General features: G+C 52.2%; 2 protein-coding genes across 4 annotated transcripts; both read left to right on the forward strand.

Moving 5' to 3' along the window:
- Nucleotides 1-842: 842 nt before the first annotated feature.
- CDR2L (cerebellar degeneration related protein 2 like) lies at nt 843-13,845 on the forward strand. Of its 3 annotated transcripts, none has more exons than XM_055335879.1 (5): nt 843-1,342; nt 8,679-8,791; nt 9,096-9,244; nt 9,826-9,990; nt 11,215-13,845. In XM_055335879.1, exons 1-5 carry the CDS (start codon nt 1,264-1,266, stop codon nt 12,104-12,106), a joined length of 1,398 nt encoding a protein of 465 aa, XP_055191854.1. In that variant the 5' UTR covers nt 843-1,263; the 3' UTR covers nt 12,107-13,845. The 3 variants fall into 3 exon arrangements, with proteins under 3 accessions (XP_055191854.1, XP_055191864.1, XP_055191858.1); XM_055335889.1 differs by lacking the exon at nt 843-1,342 and adding an exon at nt 1,775-2,434; XM_055335883.1 differs by lacking the exon at nt 843-1,342 and adding an exon at nt 3,993-4,165.
- Nucleotides 13,846-17,062: 3,217 nt separating this feature from the next.
- Nucleotides 17,063-24,356, forward strand: MRPL58 (mitochondrial ribosomal protein L58). The gene is made up of 6 exons (XM_055319413.1): nt 17,063-17,267; nt 19,998-20,034; nt 22,837-22,896; nt 23,444-23,526; nt 23,615-23,784; nt 24,051-24,356. The coding sequence occupies exons 1-6, from the start codon at nt 17,082-17,084 to the stop codon at nt 24,133-24,135; spliced, it is 621 nt and encodes a 206-aa protein (XP_055175388.1). The 5' UTR covers nt 17,063-17,081; the 3' UTR covers nt 24,136-24,356.
- The last annotated feature ends 1,418 nt before the right edge of the window (nt 24,357-25,774 follow it).

A 25,774-nucleotide genomic window follows, 5' to 3' on the forward strand; every position in this document is an offset into this window, starting at 1 on the left:
CTCTCTCTGTGTGTGTCTCTCATAAATAAATAAATAAATAAATAGATAAATAAATAAATAAATAAGTAAATGGAGATCTAGAGGGAGAGAGTGACCACAGCAGGTAAACAGAGTAAAGTGTCATAAATGAATGAATGAATGAATAAATAAATAAATAAATAAAAGGAGATCTAGAGGGAGAGAGTGGCCACAGCAGGTAAACAGAGTAAAGTGTTATAAATGAATGAATGAATGAATGAATAAATAAATACATACATACATATATACATACATAAATGGAGATCTAGAGGGAGAGAGTGACCACAGCAGGTAAACAAAGTGTCATAAATAAATAAATAAATAAATAAATAAATAAATAAATAAATGGAGATCTAGAGGGAGAGAGTGGCCACAGCAGGTAAACAGAGTAAAGTGTTATAAAAGAATGACTGAATGACTGACTGAATGAATGAATAAATACTTACATACCTACATACATACATAAATGGAGATCTAGAGGGAGAGAATGTCCACAGCAGGTAAACAGAGTAAAGTGTCACAAATAAATAAATAAATAAATAAATAAATAAATAAATAAATCAAAGGAGATCTAGAGGGAGAGAGTGGCCACAGCAGGTAAACAGAGTAAAATCATCTCAGACAGTGAGGGGTAGGTGAACCCAAGGGATGGAGCGTGGGAGGGAGGGTGAGGTTAAAGTAGCAAGAGCCCCGCCAGGGCTCCCGGGAGACCCCGCCCCCGGCCCCGCCTCCATATTTGCATACGTGTCCCGATTGGCCCGCGGCGGCCGGCCCCACCCCCCGGAGCGGGCGGCTAGGGAAGCGCGGGGCGGACCCCACCAAGATGCAGCGGCGGCTCCGGGTGTCGCCGGGCGGGCGAGGGGCAGCGCGGGCCGGAGCCGGGCATTGGGCGCCCGCCGCGGGCCCCGCGCGCTCCTAGCGCCCCGGACGTGCGGGCGGACTCCGGCCGTCCTTGGCGCCGTCCCGGCCGCCGTCCCCGCCCCCCCCACCCTTTGTGCCGCCGCCGCCCGGGCCCCCCGGCCCCTCAGGACCCCGGCCGGGCCGGACCTCGGCGGCGCGCCAGCTCCGCGTGGGCGCCCGGGGGGCAGCCGATGGCGAGGGGGCGCGGCGCGGGCGGGGGCGCTGCAGCCCGAGTGCGCGACGCGGGAGGCCCGGCCCGCCTCCGCCGCATTGTCCCGGGCCCCGCGCCCCGGCCCTGAGCCGCGCCGCCGCAGCGCCCGCCCGCCGCCCGCCGCCCGCGGGGCCATGCGGAGAGCCGCCGGCATGGAGGACTTCTCCACGGAGGAGGAGGAGCCCTGGTACGACCAGCAGGACCTGGAACAGGGTGAGCGCGGGGGGCGTGGGTGCGGCGGGAGAGCGGGGCGCGCCCGGCGACCCCTGTCCGCTTCTCCATTGTTGAGCAGTATCACCCCGGGGAGGGCTGGGCTGCACCCGGAGCGCGGACCCCGAAGGGTGATGCGTCTGAGAATGGGGACCTGGAGAGAGGGAACGCTGCCAGGGAAGACCGGGGCCAGACCCGCGGGGACGTGCAAAAGTGGGGGGAGCGGCCTTTCTCTTTCCCCGAACCGCAGGGCTGTACTTCACCCAGCTCACCCACCCCATCTGGTTGGCAGGGACTGTCCAGGCGCCCCTGGTATTGTTGGGGGCCTGAGTACTGGCTGGAAATCTTTGAAGGCCAGGCCGAGAGGTGGCTCCTGGGTTATGTTTTGCTGAGAGGAATGGTGTGTGTGTGTGTGTGTGTGTGTGTGTGTAGCGGAAAGTTATCCCATTCCAAATCCAGTAGCACCCTTCCCTGCCCGGATTCCTGAGCTCTAAGACTCCAGAAAGTTTCCCCAACTCCCTTACCCTCTACCCAGGGAGCGTATAGGGGTTTGGGGACCCTGCTGGCTAAGAAGCAGCAAAAACTTGGAGTCTCCAATCTGCCTTCCTAAGGGAAAGGGGGTCCCCTGGCCCTTTTGCTCCCAGTCCTCTCCCAGATGACTCATGGTTCAGAGGGAACCAGGTTTGGGATTTCTGAGCAATGCACCACACTAGAGCCTGAGTAAAGTGGGACCTGCCTCCCCCACTCCCATCTGAGGGTAGAGAGGGTGGCTGGAAGGGGTTTAGAATCTGGTGATGAGGTGGCCAAGGTGACATCACTCCAGGCAGGGGGCGGAGCTGTGGGACAGGAAGGAGGAGGAGACCTAAGAGGGTCAGGGCCAAGGTCTGCTGGAACAGAGTCAAATCCACCCTCTCTTCCCCCAAAGTGCCTCGTTCGTGGATGGTTAGAGCTGGAGTGGCAAGGAAACATGTCCAGGAGAAGTGACCACCGTCACCCAGCAACCCAAGCGAGTGTGGACACAAGTCTGGTTCAGTGTGTACTAACACCCCCTGCTCTGCGTCGGCATCCACGGGGCCCCAGATGCTTTGCCCTCTTGTGAGACATCTACCCAGATCCTGGAGTCTTTGTGTCCTGGCCCTGACCCACATCCCCACGTGGCCAGATTTGTTGGTAGATGGGACTGTCCTTATACTCAGAAGCGTGGGTTAATCAGAGCCTCTGGGGGCCAGTATGGGACTGGGGGTGCTGGGCTGAACTCTGTCATACTCTGGAGTCTACCCTCAGCCTCCCTGCTGGAGTGTGATGTCCAGGACTGGCTGTGACACTTTGCTCCCCCATCCTGGGCACCTCTCCCCCTCAATTTTGCATCCCACAAACACCTGTCAGGCTGACACTTAAGTGTCCAACACCATCCTAGGAGCTCGAAATAGTTTCAGCCCTGGCTTCCTGGGTGCACCCGGGCAGGTGGAGGTGGGCCTCTAACCGAGTGTGGGTGTTAGGATGCCTTGAGAGGGCTTCATGGAAGAGGCAGGCCTAGATGGAAAAATTCAAAGCTGAGCGCCTGGGAAGATGGCTTCCCCGGAGGCTGATGCTGATATTGCTGCTGTCTCATTTCATTCCTGCACCCCTAGCAAAGTCTCTGGCACGGTGCCCGGTCCAGATGTGGGAGGAAGGAGCCAAAGAGTAGGGGTGGGAGACGACGTGCTGCTTCCGGAGAGCAAGAAGTGTCGAGATTCCAGCTGTGCTGGGCGGCCATGCTCTGGGGCCAACTTAGGGGATGGCCTCATTGGTCTGCGGCAGCCAGCCTTGTCTTGTGGCCCCAATCGTAGCCAGGACCTGGGAACAAGGAGGGAAACCAGAAATGAGGCAGTATCGGGAGAAATTGGACTTTTTGACCAAAAACAAATGCCCACTCACCCTGGGCGAGGGCAGAAGGCCCTCTTTCTGCAGTGAGAGCAGAGACAGAGGGCCTTCTGCTAGGAAATTCAAAAAGGTTTATGCAAAGGTCCCTCTGAGCTGGAGGGCGAATTGGGGCTGCGTGAGCATTTTAGGTGGAAAGGATGCTAAACCAAGGTACAGAGCAACGTGAGAAGACCGCACACAGCTAGAAAGTAGGAGCTATCTAGAGTGGCAGGGGTGGGTTCAGGGGAAGTCTCAGGCATAGCTACTGTAGCACCACCTCCTGGAGCCCGGCACAGAGAGCCAAATGGCGGGGTGAAGCATGAGCCGGAGACCGGCTACACTGGGGATCAGGTGCCTGTTGCATCCCACTTCTTTGTACAATCCCCAAATTCTCCCTTGCCCGGCTGCTCCCGGGTTTCCTCCAAGTGGCTCAGGAGGTGTTTTGCTCAGCCAGCCTGGTCTCCCCTCATATTTGTTTCCCCTTGTCCCGTGGGCAGGTCCCAATTCTACTTTCCAGAAGCTTGTCCTTCCCGATGCTATTTGACTTGCACGATGTTCTGCCCCAATAGAGGGAAGCGGTTGGGACAAGTAAGGTCCTAGATCCTCACTGTGTTCCTTCTACCCCCTGACACTAGCACCTGTAAAAATAGAAAATGCCATTGATCGTTAGGCACAGGCTCTCTCTCTCTCTCTCTCTCTCTCTCTCTCTCTCTGCCCACCTCCCTTCTTGACCTTGGACCAGGCATGGCGGGCCCTGTGGTACATCTTTCCAGGCTGAGAGAAGGCTGCTGAGTCACAGATTTCAAGTCCTGGGTGCCTGACCTTGAGTCTCAGCCTTGGGCAAGAGCTCTGACATGGCAAGGGGAGGGAGGTGTCCGAACCCCAATGGTGGGAACCCAGAGTTCCTGAATTCGGGCCCTGAAGGTAAGAAGGAGCCCTGCAGCCCTGCCAGGTGGTAGATTGCCTCCTCCCAGCTGCTTTACCTTTGTCTCCATCCCCTCCCTGCTCCTGTCCCCTGTTCCTTTCCCACCTCTCTGCTCCAGAGTCTGTGGGGCCCCACCCTACCCCAACCAGTGGGGACAGTGGAGTTTCAAGGTGTTTTTTTTTTTTTTTCAAAGACATCCCCTTGCCTCCCAGCCATTCCCTCTCAGTCCTCCAGGGCTGCAATGCACATCAGCAGATGCTTAGAGGACAAAACTGCTATAGCCCACTACAGGAGACCCAGAAAACTCCAGGATCTATGCAGGGGAGGTGCCCATTCAGACTTGGTACCTCCCCCGAGCTTGGTCCAGTGTGACCATTAATCTTGCCATGACAGGCAGTTTATTACTCCAGCTTCTACTTCCTGCTTAGCCAGCTCCCCCAGGCCTCCCCCATCCTTGGTCCAGGGGGAGGTGCACCCTGCTGGGAACCCAGAACTATCACCAGCCCTCTCCTAGCCTGTGTACTTTCCCCAGCATTTGGCTCCAGGCAGTCCCCTGCTCTGCAGCTTCTAGACTTCTCCTGTGATCCCTCCTGGCAGCTTTGACCAGCTTAGCTTGCATTGTGATCCAGTTTCCCTGAGAAGGTCTCTAAGATTCTCCTCCACCCCAAACAGCTTCTATTGTGTTCCTTTCCTGTCCACCCCTGAGTCACTGGGTGGCCTGCTTACATTCACTGCCTTCACAGCACAAGCTTCTATGTCCCTGGTTTATAGTGACTTGCAGCTGCCCCAGCCTGACGGTAGGAATACACACGCAGCTCAGGTGCTCACCTGGAAGGAAGAGCATAACATGCAGTTGTTCTTGCCCTTTCCTCAGCTTGGAACCTGAGGTCTTGAGCTCTAGGTTAAGCTGCAGAAACTCCGAGCAGGTGACCCCTGGAGCTTGTCCCCCAGTGCCAACACTGGCGGTGGCATCAGTAGCAATGGCCTCTTCACAGACCACCTGACAGTTCCCAAAGGAGAAAATCCTGATGACTGTGGCCCTCTGTTCTTTTTCATTTATACCTGAGTTATTTGATACTGTTTGGGGATGAGTCCAACGTTCACCATCTTATTACAGAGAATAGGAAGATGGTATGGCTCCCTCGTCACAAAGTAGGGGATGTCTTGCTGGGCTCCCGAATTTCCACCAACCACTAAACATTACATAGGGCTGCAGGTCTATGATGCTCACATCAAACTTCACACTTTATAGACGGACACCTCTGGACGCCTTCACACTTTTTAGACATTTGCCAAGCTTATAGTTAATAAATTCATATATATCCCCCTTAGTGGTCTGTTCAGGTAACCAGTTTTTCTTGACATCATCATCAGAAGTTAATTGCTCAAAGCTGAAGGTTTTTGTCTGAGATTTATATGATTATTTCTTTTAAGATTTTATTTATTTCAGAGACTGAGGGGAGGAGAAGAGGGAGAAGAAGAGAGACAAGTAGACTCCACCCTGAGTGCTAACCCCGTTGTGGGGCTTGATCTCATGACCCTGCGATCAAGACCTGAGCCAAAACTAAGAGTCGGATGCTCGACTGACTGAACCATCTACGCACTCCTGATTTTTTTTTTTTTTTTTTTTTTTTTTAGTGGCTGTTTAGGAAAGTAGCTTTTGTTTTCTCTGGCTAAGTTATTGCAGCCTTGCTCCAGGATAGCAGCTTTGCACTCCACCAGGAAACATCCTCGGGTGACATCCGGGCACAGGGCGCCACTCATGGCATAGGCCCAACCTGGAGACTCCACTCTGGCTATTTGAAAACCTTACCTTTATGTGTGGGAGCAGACTCCAGGCTTGTTCTTGACAGGCAGCTTGGCCTTTTGTCCAGGCCCCATGGCTAGCCAGGCCCTCTAGTTTCCATCAGGTGATGTCAGTCCGATCCCCAGCCTGGCTAAAAAAGAGCGCGAGACTCTGCTCCTATGCCCACGGGGAGTCACTGCTCTCCTGGACTCTTCTAAGAAGAAAAGCCCCTTCCCCAGACCTGGCTGGTGCCAAGCTAGGGGCTCCCCTGAAACAACTGTATTCATGAAATTCACTGGGGGGGCTAGAGAGACCCTCCATGCCCTGGGGAGTCTAGAAGGATCACTGTCTGGACAGGGAAAGCATTAAAAACCTGAATCCCTGGACCACATCGGCCCCAGCAGAGTTGCCTTTACACATCTTGATCTGGATTTATACCATCAGCCTAGATCTAGGGCTGTTTTAATGAACAACCTCACGGGCAGCCCCGGTGGCGCAGCGGTTTAGCGCCGCCTGCAGCCCAGGGCGTGATCCTGGAGACCCTGGACTGAGTCCCATGTCGGGCTCTCTGTATGATGCCTGCTTCTCCCTCTGCCTGTGTCTCTGCCTCTCTCTCTCTCTCTCTGTCTCTATGAATAAATAAATAAAATCTTTAAAAAAAAAAAGAGAGAAAAAGAAAGAAAGAAAGAAAGAAAGAAAGAAAGAAAGAAAGAAAGAAAGAAAGAAAGAAAGAAAACAACCTCATGATGGGAAAAAGACCCAAGATTTCCCAGACAGCATTTTTGGCAGAATGATTCAAATAGGCCTACTCTGTGTTCTGGTGATTCTGTTTCTGGGAAAGGATCTTCAGGATGTAGGCAGTGATGTGCACCAAGATCTATATACTATGAATTTTTGTACAGTTTCTTTTTTTTTTTTTAAGATTTTATTTGTTTATTTGAGAGAGAGAAAGAGCACAAGCAGGAGGTGGGGGAGAGAAGGAGAGGGAGAAGCAGACTCTGCACTGAGCAAGGAGCCACCATGGGGCTCAATCCCAGGACCCAGAGATCATGACCTGAGCTGAAGGCAGAGGCTTAACTGACTGAGCCACCGAGGCTCTTTTCTTTTTTTCTTTTTTTCTTTTTTTTTAAAAACAGCTTTACTGAGATATAATTTATAGACCAGGTAACTCACTTGAAGTGCACAGCAACACAACAGTCTCCACATATTCACAGTGAGGTCATCCCTACTGTTAGCTTTAGAATATTTTCATCATTCTGCTTAACTCTTCTTAGAAATAAAAGAAATAATATATTTTCCCTTGATAGTAATAAATATGCGATTCCCTTTGTTTCTAAGAAGAGTGAGGCATATATATGGAGGTATATCTACCCCAAACGTCTAGGTACCTCATACAACTCCAGACCCACTAGAGAGAATTCTTAGGGATTCCGCACCTGCCACTTCCTCTTAACCCTTCCTCCTCCCCACCACACAGCCCCCCTAAGAACAGGCTAGATCCCCTCCCAGCCTCTCTGACAGTGTTCTTTTACCTTCTGCTCGGATGGGGAAGAGTAGGTTCCAATCCTGTAGGGTACAAGAATCATGGCTGCTTGGGGGAAGACGATGATGGTTTTGCTGCCCAGGGAAAGGAAGTTCTGAGAGGGGCATATGTCACCAGAACCAAACGGTACCCAGCCAGAGCCAGGAGACCTGAATTCTGCTTCCAACATGGCTATAACCTTGAGCAGGTCATTCTTCCCTCTCCCTCTCCAGCTTGTCAAATACCACGCACATGCACATGCATAAACACCGCAAAATCTAATACCCGGCAAGCCTTTCTGCTCCCTTTCCATCTCAGCAAGATCCTAGTCACCCTTCCAAACCCAGCTTGCAAGATGCCCATTTCCAGAGGCTCCCCCTGACCCCAGGAAGAGTGATCTCTCTTACCTGTCATCCCAGGGCACTTACCCCATGTCTGTTGATTCTCTTAGCACATTCCGCTCACTCATTCTTTCAAAGATTATTTGTTTATTTATTCATTTATTTGAGAGAGAGAAAGGGAGTGGGAGAACATGAGCTGGTGGGAGGGGCAGAGGGAGAAGGAGGCTCCCCACTGAGCGAGGAGCAGATGTGGGGCTCCATCCCAGGACCCTGAGATCATGACCTGAGCCAAAGGCAGATGCTTAACCGACTGAGCCACCTAGGCGCCCCTTGCTTATTCTTTCAGAAAATATTTATTATGCACCTGCTCTATGCCGAGTACTGTTCTAGGTCTTGGTATATCAGTGAGCAAAAAGGGCAAAACCTCTGCCCTGTGAACTTACAGTTAGTCGGGGGGAGATGAATGAGAAAAATGAGCAAATGGCTTGGTAAGTTAGATGGTGGTATGTGCTAAGGAGAAAAATGAAGCAGAGAGGGAGTGGGAGGTGGGGGAGGGTGTGATTTCAAATCAGTGGTTGGAAAGGGTCTCCTGGAGAAGGTGACAGTTAAGCACAGATTTGAAGATGGAGAGGGATGAACCCTGGGAGTGTCTGGGGAGAGGACATTTAAGACAGAAGCGACAGTGCAAAGTCGAAGCTCCTGGCTTGCATCCCCTCCCAGGCCTGGAGGCTCCCTCGGGGCAGCTTTATGTCCCGGTTATCTTGGGGTCCGCAAAGCATAGCCCACAGTGAATGCTCAGAACATTTATGGAAGTCCTCTGAGCTCGTTCAGCTGCTCACTGTTATTCTCACCCTCTCCACTAGACTTGCACTTGGCCGCGGAGCTGGGAAAGACACTGCTGGAGAGAAACAAAGAGCTGGAGGAGTCTCTGCAGCAGATGTACTCCACCAATGAGGAGCAAGTGCAGGAGATTGAGGTGAGGGGCCATATAGGCCCTGCCTGTGCTCCCCGACCCGTTAAGGACCCCTTGGCCCACGGTGCCTTTGTTCAACTTAGAGAAAGATGCTCTCTTAGCAGACACAGCTTTGGCCCAATAGCCTTGTGCAGTTCACAACTGATACAACTATCCCAGGCACCCCTATCACACCACCATCTTTACTCCCCACTCTGCTGCAGACAACTTCCCTAAAGCAAACGTGTTCCCAGAGGTGGGAAGAGGTCCAGGTGTACACATTTCCCCAACCCTGTTCTGAAAGGGTACTCAATCATCTCCCCTCTAGTACCTAACCAAGCAGCTGGACACGCTGCGGCACATGAATGAGCAGCATGCCAAAGTGTACGAGCAGCTGGACCTGACAGCCCGAGACCTGGAGCTGACCAACCAGAAGCTGGTGCTGGAGAGTAAGGCTGCCCAGCAGAAGATCCATGGGTGAGGGCCGGGTGGTGGGCTGGGGGGCGAACGAGGGAGAGGTCAGGTCGGGTTGCATGTGGGCATATGATCCAGTGGGTGTGACTCATGCTCTTTCTCCCAGAAGCGCAGGCCTGGGGACCTGGGATGGTAGTGAGATTGCCCTTGTCACTTTTGGGCAGTTTCACATTCAGGCCACAATCCCTCTTAAAGTGCCAGCTCCACACCAGGCTCTGTTTAGGCGATGGAGATACAAAGAGACTGCCCCACCCCCTGGAAGCTCACAGCCCAGGAGGGAAGGCAGGCATGTAAATATTTCATCGTGGTGCAGCATGATAAGTGCTTAAAGGGTGGAGGAGGGACCAAGGTGACACAGAGGAGAATGGTCAGCTCAGCCTGGGAGGCGTGGGAGAAGGGCGTGTCCTTGGGCACACAGGGAGTTCTTGTCTTGTCTGACCTCAACACCAGGCAGCAGGGTCCAGAGTTGCCCATTTGTCCCCAAATCCGAGTCCCTCTGGGGGCACTGCAGTGAGGAAGACTGGCCCCATCCCCTTAAAGCCCCTCCCATGTGTGTCCCCCACCAACTCACCCCACCCTCCCAGGCTGACAGAGACCATCGAGCGCCTGCAAGCCCAAGTGGAGGAGCTACAGGCCCAGGTGGAACAGCTGCGGGGTTTGGAGCAGCTGCGAGTGCGACGGGAGAAGCGGGAACGCAGACGCACCATCCATACATTCCCCTGCCTCAAGGAGCTGTGTACCAGCCCGCGGTAGGTGAGGGTGCCGTGGGGCAGGGGGGGCAGTCTGGACACTGCACCATGTCCCCAAGTCCCAGAGGAAGGAGAGGGTGGGCACCAGGCAGCAGGTGGGAATGAGATGATGCATCGTCAGGCTATTGGAGGGATGGTCCTATTGCCAAAAACCGTCAGCAGCTGGCATTTACTGAATCCTGGCTGCACGCCCACTGCTTTTAGTGATTTCACTCCGTGGCAACACAGTGGGATATGTTTTACCATCCTCACTGCTCAGATGAGGAAACGGAAGCTCAGAGGTTAGGTGAGCTTATCCAAGGTCACCCCGTTAATAAGCTAGAATTTTAACTCAGGAGAAGTTAACACCACACCTTTCAGTTCCCATTAAATCTTTTTTTTCTTTTCTTTAGAGAGGAAAATGGGGAGGAGGGACAGAGAGAGAGAGGGAAAGAGAATCTTATGCAGGCGCCATGGGGGCTAACCAACTGAGCCACTCAGGCACCCCCAGTGGCTCAGTCGGTTGGGTGTCTGACTCTTGGTTTCAGCTAGGTGATGATCTCATGAGTCTCATGGGTCCTAGATGGAGCCCACGAGGGGCCCCACGCTCAGCGGGGAGTCTGCTGGAAGATTCCCTCTGCCACTCCCCTCCCTGCCCCGCCCCGCCCCACTCATGCACACATATTCTCTTTCTCCCAAATAGGTAAATAAATCTTTAAAAAAATTTTTTTTCAAATACGTATTCTGTACTTAGTGAGTGTTTCAATAAAGGTCCTGGCAAGAGGCAGCTCCTTGCAGAGTAACCCCTGAGGAGCGATTAGTGAAGAGGTGTGGATAAAAGTGTAGGGAAACGACAGGGACACTGCAGTACCCCAGGGCTGCAACAGCAAGAGGCTGTTACCATCCCCAGGCCTGAAGGGGCCAAGGGGAGGGAGGTTACTGGAGGCCAGGAGGTGCTGCGTGGCCAGCACTAACCAGGGAAGGAGCCTGGGGAAGACCTTTCCCGGCCTCCCTCTGCTCCTACCCTCTGACTCCCGGTGCCTCTGGCTGGTTGAGCTCAGGAGAGAGCAGAAACCTGGCTGAAGCAGTTCACTGTGGTCAGCCGGCCAGAGCAGAGAGCAGGGAGAGAAAGGGCCGAGAGTGGATCTAGAGGGAATAGTTTCCCCAGAGGTGGGGAGAGATGTTAAGCATGGGGAGCTACCCAGGACCTTGGCCTTGACCCGATGTCTGATGGCCCCCTCCCAGGTGTGAGGATGCCTTCCGCCTGCACAGTTCCTCCTTGGAGCTGGGTCCACGGCCCCTGGAGCAGGAGAACGAGCGGCTGCAGACCTTGGTGGGTGTGCTGCGTTCCCAGGTGAGCCAGGAGCGGCAGCGCAAGGAGCGGGCGGAGCGCGAGTACGCGGCGGTGCTGCAGGAGTACTCGGAGCTGGAGCGGCAGCTGTGCGAGATGGAGGGCTGCCGCCTCCGCGTGCAGGAGCTGGAGGCCGAGCTGCTGGAGCTGCAGCAGATGAAGCAGGCCAAGACCTACCTGCTGGGCCGGGAGGACCACCTGGCCGAGGCCCTGCTCGCGCCCCTCACCCAGGCCCCCGAGGCCGATGACCCCCAGCCCGGCAGCGGGGACGACTCTGCTGCCCAGGACGGCGTCTCCTCTCCGGCCGCCTCCCCGGGCCACTCGGTTCGCAAGAGCTGCAGCGACACCGCGCTCAATGCCATCGTGGCCAAAGACCCAGCCAGCCGGCATGCGGGCAACCTCACGCTGCATGCCAACAGCGTGCGCAAGCGGGGCATGTCCATCCTGCGGGAGGTGGACGAGCAGTACCACGCCCTGCTCGAGAAGTATGAGGAGCTGCTGAGCAAGTGCCGGCAGCACGGCGCTGGGGTGCGGCATGCTGGCGTGCAGACCTCACGGCCCATCTCCCGAGACAGCTCGTGGAGAGACCTTCGTGGGGGTGAGGAGGGCCAGGGGGAGGCCAGGGCAGGTGAGAAGAGCCTGAGCCAGCACGTGGAGGCCGTGGACAAGCGGCTGGAGCAGAGCCAGCCAGAGTACAAGGCGCTTTTCAAAGAGATCTTTTCCAGGATCCAGAAGACCAAGGCCGACATCAATGCCACCAAAGTCAAGACGCACAGCAGCAAGTGACCCCTTTCCCAGCCTGCAGCCTCCCCCAGGGTCAGGCCATTGGGCTCCTCATGCCTGGGCCACGCAGCCTCTGGTGAGTGAGGGAGCCCACCAGCAGCAATATAGCCTAGTGGAGGCTGCGCTCTGGCCCAGGGAGCATGTGGGGGATGTAGCTTGTTCTCTGTTCACTTGGGAGGTGGTCAAGGACCTCCACCATCCTGCGTCAGCCTAAAGACGCAGCTAAGAGTTTCAAAGCCAAACATTCTCACTCCCATGGGAATTCCCAGCTCCCCAGCCCTTGGCTTCCCGACCCTGGGCCTTGCTCGCAGATTTGTGGCCAGGCTTCTCTGAAAGCCATTCTGGACCACTTGGCTTTTTTTTTTTTTTCTTTTTTTCAAGGTTCAGTTTTTTTGAGAGATTTGCAATGCAAGGTCTCCCTGACCCCTTGCCACAACTGGAAACACTTGAAGGGGGATCCCAGAGCCAGCTGTTGCAGGTTCCAGGGGTCTCCTGGACCACCCACTGCTTCTCCCCAGCTGCGACACGCTGTCATTCCTTAGCATCAGCTAAAGGGTTCTGACCAGGTCAGGGACAACCCCTGCCATACAGAGCAGAACACCTCACCCAGGCCTGAGTGCCCCCCACTCCAGCCACTCCAGCCCTGGTGGGGCGGGCTTCTTCCTGGGGACTCTCAGCCCACTGCAGATCTGTAGCCAATCAGAGGAGGGGAACAGCGAGCCCCTCGGCAGCCATACACGAACAGTACACCCTGCTTCCCTCAGAGCCAGCCTCCTCGGGTTCAAGCCCTGGAAATGCCTTCTGGCCATTAAGCCTTCCAGGAATCTGGACAGTAGGGAGCCCCCGTCTCTGCACGCCACCTCTGACTTGCCAAGCTTGGCCTCTGCCTGCCCCCATCTCAGGGACCATGATGTGTCTCATTCGCTCCCATGCTCCCCAAAGGCCGACCCCCGACCCCTCCTTAGATCATGCCTGCTGCCCCCAGAATGTCCCAGGCATATGCCACCAGCCAGTGCTCCCAGCATCTGCCCCTGCCCCTCCCCATTGGGGACTGCCCGATTCCCACCCTATACTGAACAGTATTGAAATGGGACCTGGTAGGGAATGTGTCTCCTCTCTCCCATAAAATGCTGTTCTTAAACCTCCCATCTTTTTTTGAGGTGTGGGGGTTTTAAGGACCCAGCTGGGTCACAGGTTAAACCTTTTGTTAAGGCTTCAGAAAGTCCAGCTTCAGCTAAGAGATGTCCAGGCCCCCAGCTTGCCCTGAGCATTTCTCCAGGGTTTCCAGTTCCTTCTGCCACCCATCCTGAGATCCTAGAAATCAGAGGAGCCACACAGCCCGGTGGAAGGCAGCAGCCCTGGCCTCTGTGCTGGGAACCCAGCAGGGACCTTCATGCCTTATCTGTTTCTAAGGGGTAAAGGGGTTTTTCTTAACAAGCATGCCCGACCTCCCTGGAGGCGCTTACCCTGCTCTCTGGGCGGCACTGTGATGAGCGCTGTCGGCTGGTCCTTCCATTCACACATCTTGGAACCCTTTGTCCTTTGGAGCTGGGCAGTTCCCAGCCCTCCGTGTGTCTCTGTCATCTAGGGTGGAGGGGGTAGGGTGGGGAAAGGGCTCCTGCCTGTTTGCTCCCCAGTTCTGTAGCGGCCGACCAGCGTCACCTTTGAAGTATACCCGAGAGAAATATATTTACAAATGCTTTATTCTCTTCTTTAATAAAAAATGCACCAGTATTCTAAAAGCAGAAGTGGCCCTGGAGCCATGGTCCTGTCTTTGTGCATCTCACATACCCACTGTACATCACACAGCTCTGGGGATTGAGGGCAGAGGGGAAGGCCCAAGCTTCACTCCCTTGGGATTTGCAGCCAAACAGCCCTATTACTGAGGGTGTTATCAGGGAACTGGGCAGATAAGGGGTGGTGGTGAAGGAAGCAGATTCCAGGAAGAAGGGGTAGATTTGCCCACTCACTCTGCCTGTCTGCTCAGCCCTTCAGGGAGGAAGGAAGATGGGTCTGGAATAGAATTAGTAAGACTGGATTTCCCACCCCAGTGCTGCAGAGAAAAAAATAAAAGCCACCCAATCCCCGAAAGTAAAAAGTTCCTTATCATCCCTTTGCAGCAGCTAACTTTTGTTGTCTGTTGACTTCGTTCCAGGCAGAGTCAACCGTGGGAGGCAGCTATAAAATCTCTGTTCTACTGATGGAGTTTCTGAGGCTTAGGGTTAAGTCAGGAATTCAAAGTCACATAGAATATTCAAACCCCGAACTGACCAATTCCACTCTGCAATACTGCACATTCCCTATCTCTTTGTAATATTTAGTTTTAGAGCCAGTTGGACCCCGGGCCCTCCAGAAAAGGAGAAAGGAAAATCCTGTGGGTCCTCTAATTCACAGGCCATAGGGAAGGACTGGTGCCTGCAAGCTCTTCAGGTGCCAGGAATGGCTTGGTGATGCTTTGTCTCTTCTTCCTTTCTTTCTTCTTGCTACTGAATGTCCCCTTCTTGAAGCACCATCTTAGCCTGTGGAGGACCAAGGGGAGGAAGGAAAAGGCTGGCCTCTGCCTTTAGTGGCCACCTTTTGAAGGGAACAGGTGGCACCTCTCAGGCCTGTTTCTTCCAGAAGGGCCTCTATTCTGGATGGTTCACCACAGCAGCAGGTGAGAGGAGCTTGCCAGCTGCTCTTCTCTCCACCCCAGGGTAGCTTGTCTCACTCCTCTACCCCCCCCCCTTCCAGAATCCAGGCCACCAGATGGCCTGAGCAGGCTGTGTTTATTTGAGGCCATGGAAACCTACAGCTCCTTTTTTCTATTACTCTGGGTCAGGAGCAGGGCTGGAGCCCAGCCTCAGAGCAATAATGCCATGGAATGATGCTGACTTTATTATTCATAATCCCTGAGCTGTTGACCTGAGTGAGTCCCTGGCTTTGCTCCCTGGAGCAGCTTATTCCTGTCACCATAGAGATGCCTCAGTTCCCTCTGAGGTTTTGGGACTAAGACGGGGAGGGACCCAGGAGATTCCCCTTCCAGCCTAGAGCCTGAAAGGCAAGTGAATGTCAATCCCCATTCCCTTCCTAGTTTGCATATACAATGCCAGGGCCTGGGAAGTAGTTTATTCCTCCCTAGGTGCATATTTTGCTCGGTAATTGTGCTTTTACTAAAAATAAAACACTTGGGACACATGGGTGGGTCAAAGGTTGAGTGGTTGAGCGTCTGCCTTTGGCTCAGGTTGTGATCCCGGGATCTGGAATCAAGTCCCACATTGGGCTCCTTGCATGGAGCCTGCTTCTCCCTCCGCCTGGGTCTCTGCCTCTTTTTGTGTCTCTCATGAATAATTAATTAATTAATTAAAAAATAAATAAAAATAAAACTTCATTACAAATAACTAGGATGATTAATCACAAATTGAGCTGTTTTCATTAACCACATTGCCTCTCAACAAAGTAACTTCGCCAACTCTTTACAAACACTGCTTGCTCTACTTTGAACCTTTCTCAGAGTTAGAACTCCTCAGTTTTGAAGTTCATGTCTTAAGAACCCTGCACAGGGATCCCTGGGTGGCGCAGCGGTTTGGCGCCTGCCTTTGGCCCAGGGCGGGATCCTGGAGACCCGGGATCGAATCCCACGTCGGGCTCCCGGTGCATGGAGCCTGCTTCTCCCTCTGCCTGTGTCTCTGCCTCTCTCTCTCTGTGTGTGTGTGACTATCATAAATAAAAAAAAAAGAACCCTGCACAAGGGCTCTGCATAGCCTGTCTTTGGCTGCCCGAGTCTCCACTCACCTCCCCAGCATTCCTTTATCTCCTGGCTAGGAGAAACTGTCATCGTGCCCACAAAGCTGTTTCTTCTATGACGGGGTGTGGGTCCGCTTTTAAAAAACATCTCTTTCTCCACCTGCCTGCTTCTCCTCCCATCTGGTATTTGCCTTGTGGAGACTTCACACACCTGCTCAACCAGGATTTGCTTAGACTGCCTTGTGAATGAATCTGAAGTTACTAAAACAGCTCTAGCAGACTTCACCTTTCGAAAACACACTCCCAAAGAACTCAACTTTTTTTAAAAAATATATTTTTTAGGGACATCTGGGTGGCTCAGTGGTTGAACGCCTGCCCCTGGCTCAGGTGCAGTCTGGGGATTGAGTCCCGCATCAGGCTCCCTGCATGGAGCCTGCTTCTCCCTCTGCCTGGAAATCTTAAAAAAAAAAAATATAAAAATAAAAAATAAATATATATATATATATATATATATATATATATATATATACATATATATAATGTATTTATTTGACAGAGTGAGAGAAGGAATACAAGTAGGGGAGAGGGGGAGAGGGAGAAGCAGACTCCCTGCTGAGCAGGGAGCCCCAGGTGGGACCCAAGCCCAGGGCCTGGGGATCACGACCTGAATGGGAGGCAGACGTTCAACTCAGCTACCCAGACACTCCCAAATAGCTCATCTTACAAATATTTATTGAGTACGTATGATGTGCCAGGTTCTGGGTGCTGCAGACCCAGCAGCGAGCCAGTGCCCTCCTGGAGCTTGTTATATTCTGATTGGAGTCAGGCAATAAACTAAAAATAATAATAAGATTGAGTGACGTGAAAGGAAAAAAAAGGAGATAAAGCAGCGCAGAGTCAGAGAAAAGGGGATGGAGCCGCACTAGGCCAGGCGGGGCGGGCCTCAATGATGGAGAGCGGTCCTGGAGAAGGGCGCAGCCCCAGAAAAGGAGAGAAGTGATGTTTCGGGGGGACACGGATTCCGGGGGTTCTTCTTGAGAGCTCTCTGGCTGGACAACGTGTTTCCCTCCGCCGCGGCGGGCCCCCGCGCTCCCACCCTGCCTCCCGGAGGACAGCGGCCCGGGGGCGCGGCTCGCCGCCTCTCTGCGACCCGGCGGGAACTAACAGTCGCGCGGAACTGAAGTCCCGAGGGAAACAGGCTCGGCGGGACGCGGAAGGAAGCGCCCACCGGAAGTGGCCCGCAGACCCGAACATGGCGGCCGCCGCGTCCCTGCGCTGGGGCCTGAGACGAGCCGGGGCCTGGCTGCTCCCGTGGCCCGCGCGCTGCCCCCGGCGGGCTCTGCACAAGCAGACGGACGGCCCCGAGTTCCAGAGCATCTACAGCCTGGACAAGCTCTACCCGGAATCCCGGGGCTCGGACACCGCCTGGAGGCTCCCGGTGAGCGAGGAGGGCGGGGAGGAAGGGGAGGAAGGGGCGTTTCCCCGCCGCTGCCGGAGGACGTCAGCTTGGGGCGGGAGCAAACTGGAGCCGCGGGCAGGACGGGGCGGGTGGCGGGAGCGAGCAGCGCCGGGGCCGCGGGACGGGTCCTGCCTCTAGCCCCGCCCCCAGCCCCGCCCCCTGGAGGCCCGGGAGCATTCAGAGTTTCCCAGAGCATCACCCGCTTTTCCGCGTTCGTTACCGGGGCTCCAGAGCGGACGGCGAAACCCAGAGGCTGCCAAATCGTTTGGAACCATTTGGGAAGTTACATGGTCCGTAGCTTCCAGGAACCCCAGCGCGCCTGAGGAAACTGGGCTTCTCTTCAAGACGCATTATTTCCAGCCCGCTGGGTACAGGCTCTTCGTCAGGCCCCGGGCAGGAGAGAGAGAGAGGACCTAGCCAGTTCTGGTCGCGTTTCCACCTGCAGGACTGAAAGACAGCATGCATTTATTCACTCACCCATTCAACAAACTTCAAATGAAAACATGTTTGTGTGCACTATGCTGGACATGGAGATAGGGAAGTGGGAAGAAAACAACAACAACCACAATCTGAGTGTTTGTGGAGCTTATCTTCTAATGGAGGGAGACAATAAATAAAATCAGAAATACAGAGTGTGTGAGATGGTCGTTAAGTACTTTGGAGAGAACAAAGCCTGGAAGGAACAAGTGCTAAAGAAGGGGGAAGGATTGTTGTTTTAAGTAGGATGGTCTAGGAAGGCATCTGGGAAGATGGCATTTGAGTAAGGACCTGGAAGAAGCAAGGCAGTGAGCCATGGGAATAGTAGGGAGATGAACATCCCTGTAGCCACCTCAAAGTGGTAGGTAGCATGCTCCACCTGTTCAAGGAACAGCAAGCAGGGAAGGTGTGGCCGAGCAAGGGAGTCAGAGCAGGTGAAGCTGAAGAGGAGAGGGATGGGATGGGGCAAGGCTTGTTCACAGGGTTAAAAGGCCTTTGGCTTTACTGTGAATGCCATGGAATCTCTGGAGGATTTGAGGCAAAGGAGTGGAAAGGTCCAGCTTAGTTTTACAAGGATCACTCTTGGGCTCAGTTGGTGGAGCGTGCAACTTGGGGTTGTGAGTTCAAGCCCCATGTTGGGTGTAGAGGGTACTAAAAATTAGAAAAGTAAAGAAACAAGGATCACTTTCATAGAGCCTTACAGAGTGGACTGTAGAATGGCAAGAACAAGAAGGCCACTTACAAGATCGCAGTAACACAGCCAAGAGATGATAAGCAGAGAGGAGGCACTAGGACTCATAAGAATTGGTCAGGTGTTAGGTATATTCTGAAACAAAACAATTTGCTGATGTATTTTCTATAAGAAGTGAGAATAAGGGGGATCCCTGGGTGGCTCGGCAGTTTAGCGCCTGCCTTTGACCCAGGGCGTGATCCTGGAGTCCCGGGATCGAGTCCCACGTCGGGCTCCCTGCATGAAGCCTGCTTCTCCCTCTGCCCGTGTCTCTGTCTCTCTCTGTCTCTCTCTCTCTCTCTCTCTCTCTCTCTCTCTCTCTGTCTCTCATGAATAAATAAATAAAATCTTAAAAAAAAAAGTGAGAATAAGAGAAGAATTGAAGTCTGAGGTGGAAGAATTGAGTTACCATTAGTGGAGATGAGAAAGTTGTTTGTTCTTTCTCATTAAACAAAAAGTATATTGTGTACCTACTTGTGTCAGGCACTGTTTGAACCATTGCAGATAAAACAGAGGCCTTGCTTCCTGGAGGTGATGTTCTAATGGAAGGAGCAGACAGTAAAGAAATGAGGAAGACACATCGGGTAGCAAGGAGAAATAATGACAGACCAGGGTGCTGCCAGAGAGTTTGAACCAGGAAATTGGAAGTGATGAACATAGACAATATTTGCATCAACACGGATGCAGTGCTCTAGGGAAAGGAGTAGGATAGAGAAGAGAAAGGCTTCCAGGGGCATGTCAGTGTTTAAAAGTTGCAAAAAGCAAGCAAAAGAGCATGGGAAAGTCATAGGGAGGTAAGAAGGAAGCTGGTGAGGATAGCTCAGGAAGAAGAGGGAGAACAGGCCCTGAGGAAGCTGGGGCCTGGAATCTTCTGTGCTACAGAGTGTGCAGGGAGATGAGGATTTCACTCCCAAGTCATTCTAGGATGAAAAGGAATGAAGCCAGGGGGGGACAGGTGAGGATACCATGAGTTTGGGTGGCCAGAAGAGCCTCAGAGGGCCTGTGGACATGGGGCTCCCAGAAACAGCACAGGAGAGACACGGAGGTGAGAAGTCCTGGAGTGAGTAGTTCCATTTGACACAAACCATCTAGGCAGATGGCCTCTCACGTGAGCCCCTGTGGCCCAGGAAGGAACAAGGTGGCCCACCAGGTTTGTTGCTCTGGGTTAGTAGAGCGTGTTCCTTTTGGAGTCTGTCTGAGGCACATGTACTGTGGAGCCTGCCTTGCTTCCAAGGAGCCAGGCTCCTGATGGTTGGTGCCCAATGCTAGCTAGCTAAGGCTGGAGATGTCAGTTCCAGTTTCCCAGTAGAGTGTTTCAGAGGTGGTACCTCTGGAGTCTGGGGAAACTTTTTCTGTCATCCTGATATGATTTTGCTGGGGACCTGAAAATAGTTGTATTACATTTGCATTGTGGCTTTACGTCCTTTCTTTGATTGCCCTGGACCAGTTAGGAGTCACAGAGCAGATAATGTTAATTTGACACTGTATATGTTACATTGCAGGATGATGCAAAGCAAGCCAATAATGACATTCCACTAGGTAAGTAATTTTATTTTATAAAAAATCAGCCACTTCCCCCACTCCTCAACATTCCCTCCAGATCTTTCCAGCTTAACAAAAATAAACTTTTGGTGTGCAAAAGCAGAATCCTCTCAGTGCTCTTTAGAAGGCCAAAAAATGGTGGTACAGCCACTCTAGAGTGCTGTGTAGTGTACGTGTGCAAGCTCTTGATGATCTTGTGGCATGGGCCAGTCTCTACAGTAGATGAGTGGATGGTTATTTGGAAGAAGTTAAGCTGCAGGGACGCCTGGGTGGCTCAGCGGTTGGGCGCCTCCCTTTGGCTCAGGTCATGATCCCCGGATCTGGGATCGAGTCCCGCATTGGGCTCCATGTGAGGAGCCTGCTTCTCCCTCTGCCTGTGTCTCTGCCTCTCTCTGTGTCTCTCATGAATAAATAAATAAAATCTTAAAAAAAATAAATTGGATATGAGGACTGGCTTGAGAAATGGCAAAGAAAGGGCAGACTTGGTGGCTGGGGAACAGGAGGGTGGGACTTCTCCCTGTAAACTGTTTGCATAACTTTAGAATTGTGTGCAATACAAGGCAAGGCCTGACAGGCAGAGCCTGGGAAACAACAAGCCTTTTTTAGAATCAGAGAATTTGTGACATCCACAGACAGTGAAAGGAGTAATAGCCATAGGTGCCGGCTCCTAGTGGCCCTTGTTCAGGGTGACACAGAAACAAAGAGGCTAGTTAACTGAGATACAAAGAAGAGGCCACTCTGTGGCCTAGGAGCTGGTGCCTTGCTGCAACTAGCAGTTTGGTCGCCATCAGCTATGCCTTGAGGAGTACATGTGGCTGGAGGTGGCAAGAAAGCCCGTCTCATCAAAACCAAAGGCAAAGAGATTGTCTCCCGACAGCCTCCAGGGAGATAGGTGGGAACCAGCCATGTTGCAGCTCCTCACCTGCCTCAGGTGCTCTTGTGTTGGGGGGCCTCACAGACCTTTTTGAAAGACAGACCCTGCCCTGGCAGCCTCTGTGGATACAGGCAAGGTTGCCAACACGGTGCTAGAACTGTCCCCCCACAGTACCACGCATTCCTCACCTATGCAGAGAAATGAATTGATTTGATTTTTCAAGAGGAAGGAGATCTCTAGGGGCACCTGGGTGGCTCAGTCAGGTAAGTGTCCAGCTCTTGATCTCAGTTCAGGTCTCGAGCTCAGGGTTGTGAATTCAAGCCCCACATTGGGCTCTGTGCTACGCATGGAGCTTACATTTAAAAAAAAGGAGTGGGGGATGCCTGGGTGGCTCAGTGGTTTAGCGCCGGCCTTTGGCCTGGGGCATGGTCCTGGAGTCCCAAATCTGGCTCCCTGCATGGAGCTTGCTTCTCCCTCTGCCTCTGTCTCTGCCTCTCTCTCTCTCTCTTTCTCTGTGTCTCTCATGAATGAATAAATAGAATCTTAAAAAAATATATATAGAAGGACGCCTGGGTAGCTCAATCGGTTAAGCATCTGCCTTCAGCTCAGGTCATGATCCCAAGGTCCTGGGATGGAGCCCTCCATCGGGCTTCTTGCTCAGCTGGAAGTCTGCTTCTTCTTCTCCCCTCTGCCTCTCCTGCTGCTTGTGCTCTGTCTCTCAAATGAATAAATAAATTTTTTTTAAAAAGGGAACAAAGTCTCAGAAGCAGTCCTGAGATGGGCCACCACTGCCCATCAAGGCCTGCTCTCCACTGCCTTGGGGCCAGTTCTTTGCCACACATACCTCTTGCAGCTCCATCCAGTCTTCTGAAATCTTCCCACTACCATGTCTTCCCCACTTTCCTCAGACACTGTGAGTCTGCTTTCCACGAATTACAAAAACAGAAGGAAGGAACCTCATTTTACATTTTACAGACAAACAAACCTGAGGCCCAGAGAAGCAGAGGGACTTTGCCAAGATCATAGTGATAGAAGCAAGGTTCCCAGCTCCAGTTCAAGTACACTTTCTTTTTTTTTTTTTTTTTTTTTAATTTATTTATTTATGATAGTCACAGAGAGAGAGAGAGGCAGAGACAGAGGCAGAGGGAGAAGCAGGCTCCATGCACCGGGAGCCCGACGTGGGATTCGATCCCAGATCTCCAGGATCCCGCCCTGGGCCAAAGGCAGGCACCAAAGCGCTGCGCCACCCAGGGATCCCTCAAGTACACTTTCATCCAGCAGATGTTTCTACACGCTGACGGGGCACTGGACCACACACTGAATATCTGTCCCCTTGCAGCTTACAGTCTGTGGGGATCCCACATCCACCACATTTTGAAATAAACAACAGTAAACTAAGTTTGTCCCTTAGTTTGAGCTTTTGAGTCTTTGCTTTAAAACAAACAAATGGTGGGGCACCTGGGTGACTCAGTGGTTAAGCATCTGCCTTTGGCTCAGGTCAGGATCCCAGGGTCCTGGGATCAAGTCCCACATCAGGTTCCCCACAGGGAGCCTGCTTCTCCCTCTGCCTGTGTCTCTGCCTCTCTCTGTCTCATGAATAAAAAAATCTTTAGGAAAAAAAAATGGCAAAAAGCTTGGGGCAGCTGGATCTAGTGAGATGGACTGGACCAGAAGCAGACAACCCAGGTCATGATTTTACAGCCTCTACTGTGACCCTGGGAAGGGCACTTACTCTTGATTTTAGTTTTGACATCTGTGAATAATCTCTGACTTTACTGCTCTGAATGTTACATTAGTATATGTAAAAGCCATTGAAAGAGGGGTGTAATGGGGATAGTGATGTTGATAATAAATTAACAGTTTGTGCATTTTACCATGGAATAATCTTTTTTTTTTTTTTTTTGGTGTGTGTTCTGTTTTTATAGATCGTTTGACGATATCTTATTGTCGGAGTAGCGGTCCTGGGGGCCAGAATGTTAACAAAGGTACAAGGCACCTTGTTTTCTTTCTTCATTTTAAAACTTGGCTGGGAGATGTACTTGAGTTCTGTGCTTACATTCATATGGAATAAAGGGATTTTTTTTAGCAGAAGCTCAAATACCACCAGTTTATAATAATCCTCTTTATTCTTTTGAATGTGGTCTGATCCTTAGACTCTCAGCTGTGGGTTGCTAGGACCAGGGTTGGCTTGTGGGCCTAAACAAAGGGAAATCACAGTGTGAGTTGGCAGCCAGCTCAGAGAACAGGTTTCCTTCCTTCTCATGGAACCCATCCCCCCATTCTTTTCAGACCCACTAAACTGTAAGAGAAGCACTGAGCATTTAGTTCCTGGAAGTTACTTTTTGTCAGAAGTGCCTCGCTACGTTTGCAGGCTCATTCCATCACCAACTTTGCATTCCCAAGTTGACACAGGACAGAAATGTCCTTGGCTGGATGTCTTGTCTCCCTGTTTCAGGATCATCACCAGCCACAGGGTGCAGAGCCTACTTAAGAGTCTCAGTGACCCGTGCTCTCTTGTCCCTTTATTCACAGTGAATTCCAAGGCTGAAGTCAGGTTCCATTTGGCAACCGCCGAGTGGATCGCAGAGCCCGTGCGGCAGAAGATAGCCATCACGGTAACCACGGACTCCTTTTTCTGTAGTCCCTCAGTTGCATTTAAACCTTTACTCTGTAGAACTCAGGTTTTGCCTTTGTTCTCTGCAGCATAGAAATAAGATCAACAAGTCAGGAGAGTTGATACTCACCTCTGAATGCAGCCGCTACCAGTTCCGAAATCTGGCAGATTGTCTTCAGAAAATTCGAGACATGATTGCTAAGGCCAGCCAGACAGCTAAGGAGCCATCCAAAGAAGATGCTTTATTACATAGGCTCAGGTGCCAGAAAGTGCCCCAAGCTCCTCTCAGCTGATTCTTGGGGGGGTTGAGGGGTCGCTGCACAGAGGAGATAGGAGGTAGGGGGAGGGCACGACTTCCCAGCAGAAGGTGGGGAAGCTCTGGGAGTGAGAGAGGCCTCCTACCCGAGTGGGGCCCCCACAGTGCTGATCTGCTGCTCTGCTTCCCACCCAGCTGCTAGCAACTGTCATCACTTTGAAAAGCATCGATGGGGAATCTGGGCCTAATTGCAGTCTTTTTGTTTTCAGGATAGAAAACATGAATCGGGAGAGGCTGAGAAAAAAGCGAATAAATTCTGCCATAAAAACAGGCAGGAGGGTGGACATGGACTGAAGTCCCCTCCAGAGTCACTTGGCCCTCTCTAGGGGTCCAGGCTGCAGCAGCCCAGAGCCTGACACCGGCAGGAGACCCTGAGAATGTTCATTTGGAAAGGGTGATGCAGGCCTGAGTTGCAAAGGTCTTCATAGGCAATCACGTGTTATCGAACCTTAATTATCCATTTCATGTATTAGCTGCAGTAAAACTCTGCAATAAATGCGATAGGCTTCACCTCATGCAGAATGCTTTAGAACAGAATTCCAACCTTTTCTGTCCATTGAAATCTGCCTCACGATTGTGGAGCGCACTGGTCAGCGGGGGGGAAACAACAATGAGCTGCGGTGTCTGCACTCAGGGAACATACCTGGGGTGGGAGGGCTGAGACAGGTTAGCAGACCTCTGAGGGTGAGGGGGCTTGAAAAAGGATTAGAATCTTAGTAGAGGTGGGGAGGGACATGCCAGTTGGAGGGAACAGCATGAATATGGGAAAAGAAAAGGCTGGGGTGGAGAACCCAAGGAAGCTATCTGAATGATGGATTCGAGCCAGGGGGTTGTGGGAGGCAAGTCTCGAAAGGGAGACAGAAGCTCAGTGTGGAGACTCAAATTCAAGTTCAAGAGTTTAGATTTTAAGAAATGTAGGTGACAGGGAGGGGCGCCTGGGTTGCTCAGTCAGTTAAGCATCCAACTCTTCGTTTTGGCTCAGATCAGGATCTCAGGGTCATGCACTCAGCAGTGAGTCTGCTGGTGCCTTCTCCTGCTTGAGCACACATGTGCATGCTCCTATGCATGTTCTCTCTCTCTCTCTCTCTCTCTCTCCCCCCCCGCCTCTCTTTCTCCTTCCCTCCCTCCCTCCCTCAAATAAATAAAATCTTTTAAAAAAGAAATGTAGGTGAAGGGGAACTGCTGAGATTCTCAAGTGGGAAGGAGTACCACGTGTTAGGTACTGTCACATGCTGTGGGGTTTTAGAGGCAAGAAAAGAACGAGTTGGAACTGAAAATAGGTTTTTGCAATCCTTTGGGTATGGGAAGCACCCAGGGCAGCATAACTATAGCAGCTCACTCTGGTGTGTATTAATTTATTAGAATGTTCTCTATAATTTTGACCTAGTTCACTCGTTCAGCAGATAGTGCGTTGTGATGCTCTAAATGCCAGACAATTAGCTGTAGTAGTACATACACTTGATGTGAGCAGGGCCCTCATCATTCATGTGAGTGTAAACAAAGGGTTAAAAACTTACTGATATGGGGATCCCTGGGTGGCGCAGCAGTTTGTTTGGCGCCTGCCTTTGGCCCAGGGCGTGATCCTGGAGACCCGATCCCACGTTGGGCTCCCGGTGCATGGAACCTGCTTCTCCCTCTGCCTGTGTCTCTGCCTCTCTCACTCTCTCTCTCTGTGACTATCATAAGTAAATAAAAAATAAATAAAAAAACTTACTGATAAATGACTAGCAAGAGTCCCCTCAATAGACTCAGGGCCCAGGAGGGGATGAAGTTCATATGCAAGACGGTGCAACGTTGATTTGTTTATTCGTTAACAAATAGTGAAAGCCAGGCACTGGTGAAGTCCCAGGGACTCAGCAATGAACAAAAGGAGTCCTTTCTGAGGCACTTGAGTGGCTCAGTCAGTTAAGTGACTGCCTTCAGGTCATGATCC

Source organism: Nyctereutes procyonoides, unplaced genomic scaffold (genome assembly GCF_905146905.1).
Source record: "Nyctereutes procyonoides isolate TBG_1078 unplaced genomic scaffold, NYPRO_anot_genome, whole genome shotgun sequence".
NCBI classification, from domain to species: Eukaryota; Metazoa; Chordata; class Mammalia; order Carnivora; family Canidae; genus Nyctereutes; species Nyctereutes procyonoides.

Coding starts and splice junctions, on each gene's coding strand:
- MRPL58 (XM_055319413.1), top strand. CDS start 17,082: ATGGCGGCCGCCGCGTCCCTGCGCTGGGGCCTGAGACGAGCCGGGGCC. Junction 22,897..23,443: donor GGGCCAGAATGTTAACAAAG/GTACAAGGCACC, acceptor CTTTATTCACAG/TGAATTCCAAGGCTGAAGTC. Junction 23,785..24,050: donor GCTTTATTACATAGGCTCAG/GTGCCAGAAAGT, acceptor TTTTGTTTTCAG/GATAGAAAACATGAATCGGG.
- CDR2L (XM_055335879.1), top strand. CDS start 1,264: ATGCGGAGAGCCGCCGGCATGGAGGACTTCTCCACGGAGGAGGAGGAG. Junction 1,343..8,678: donor CCAGCAGGACCTGGAACAGG/GTGAGCGCGGGG, acceptor CCTCTCCACTAG/ACTTGCACTTGGCCGCGGAG. Junction 9,991..11,214: donor GAGCTGTGTACCAGCCCGCG/GTAGGTGAGGGT, acceptor GCCCCCTCCCAG/GTGTGAGGATGCCTTCCGCC.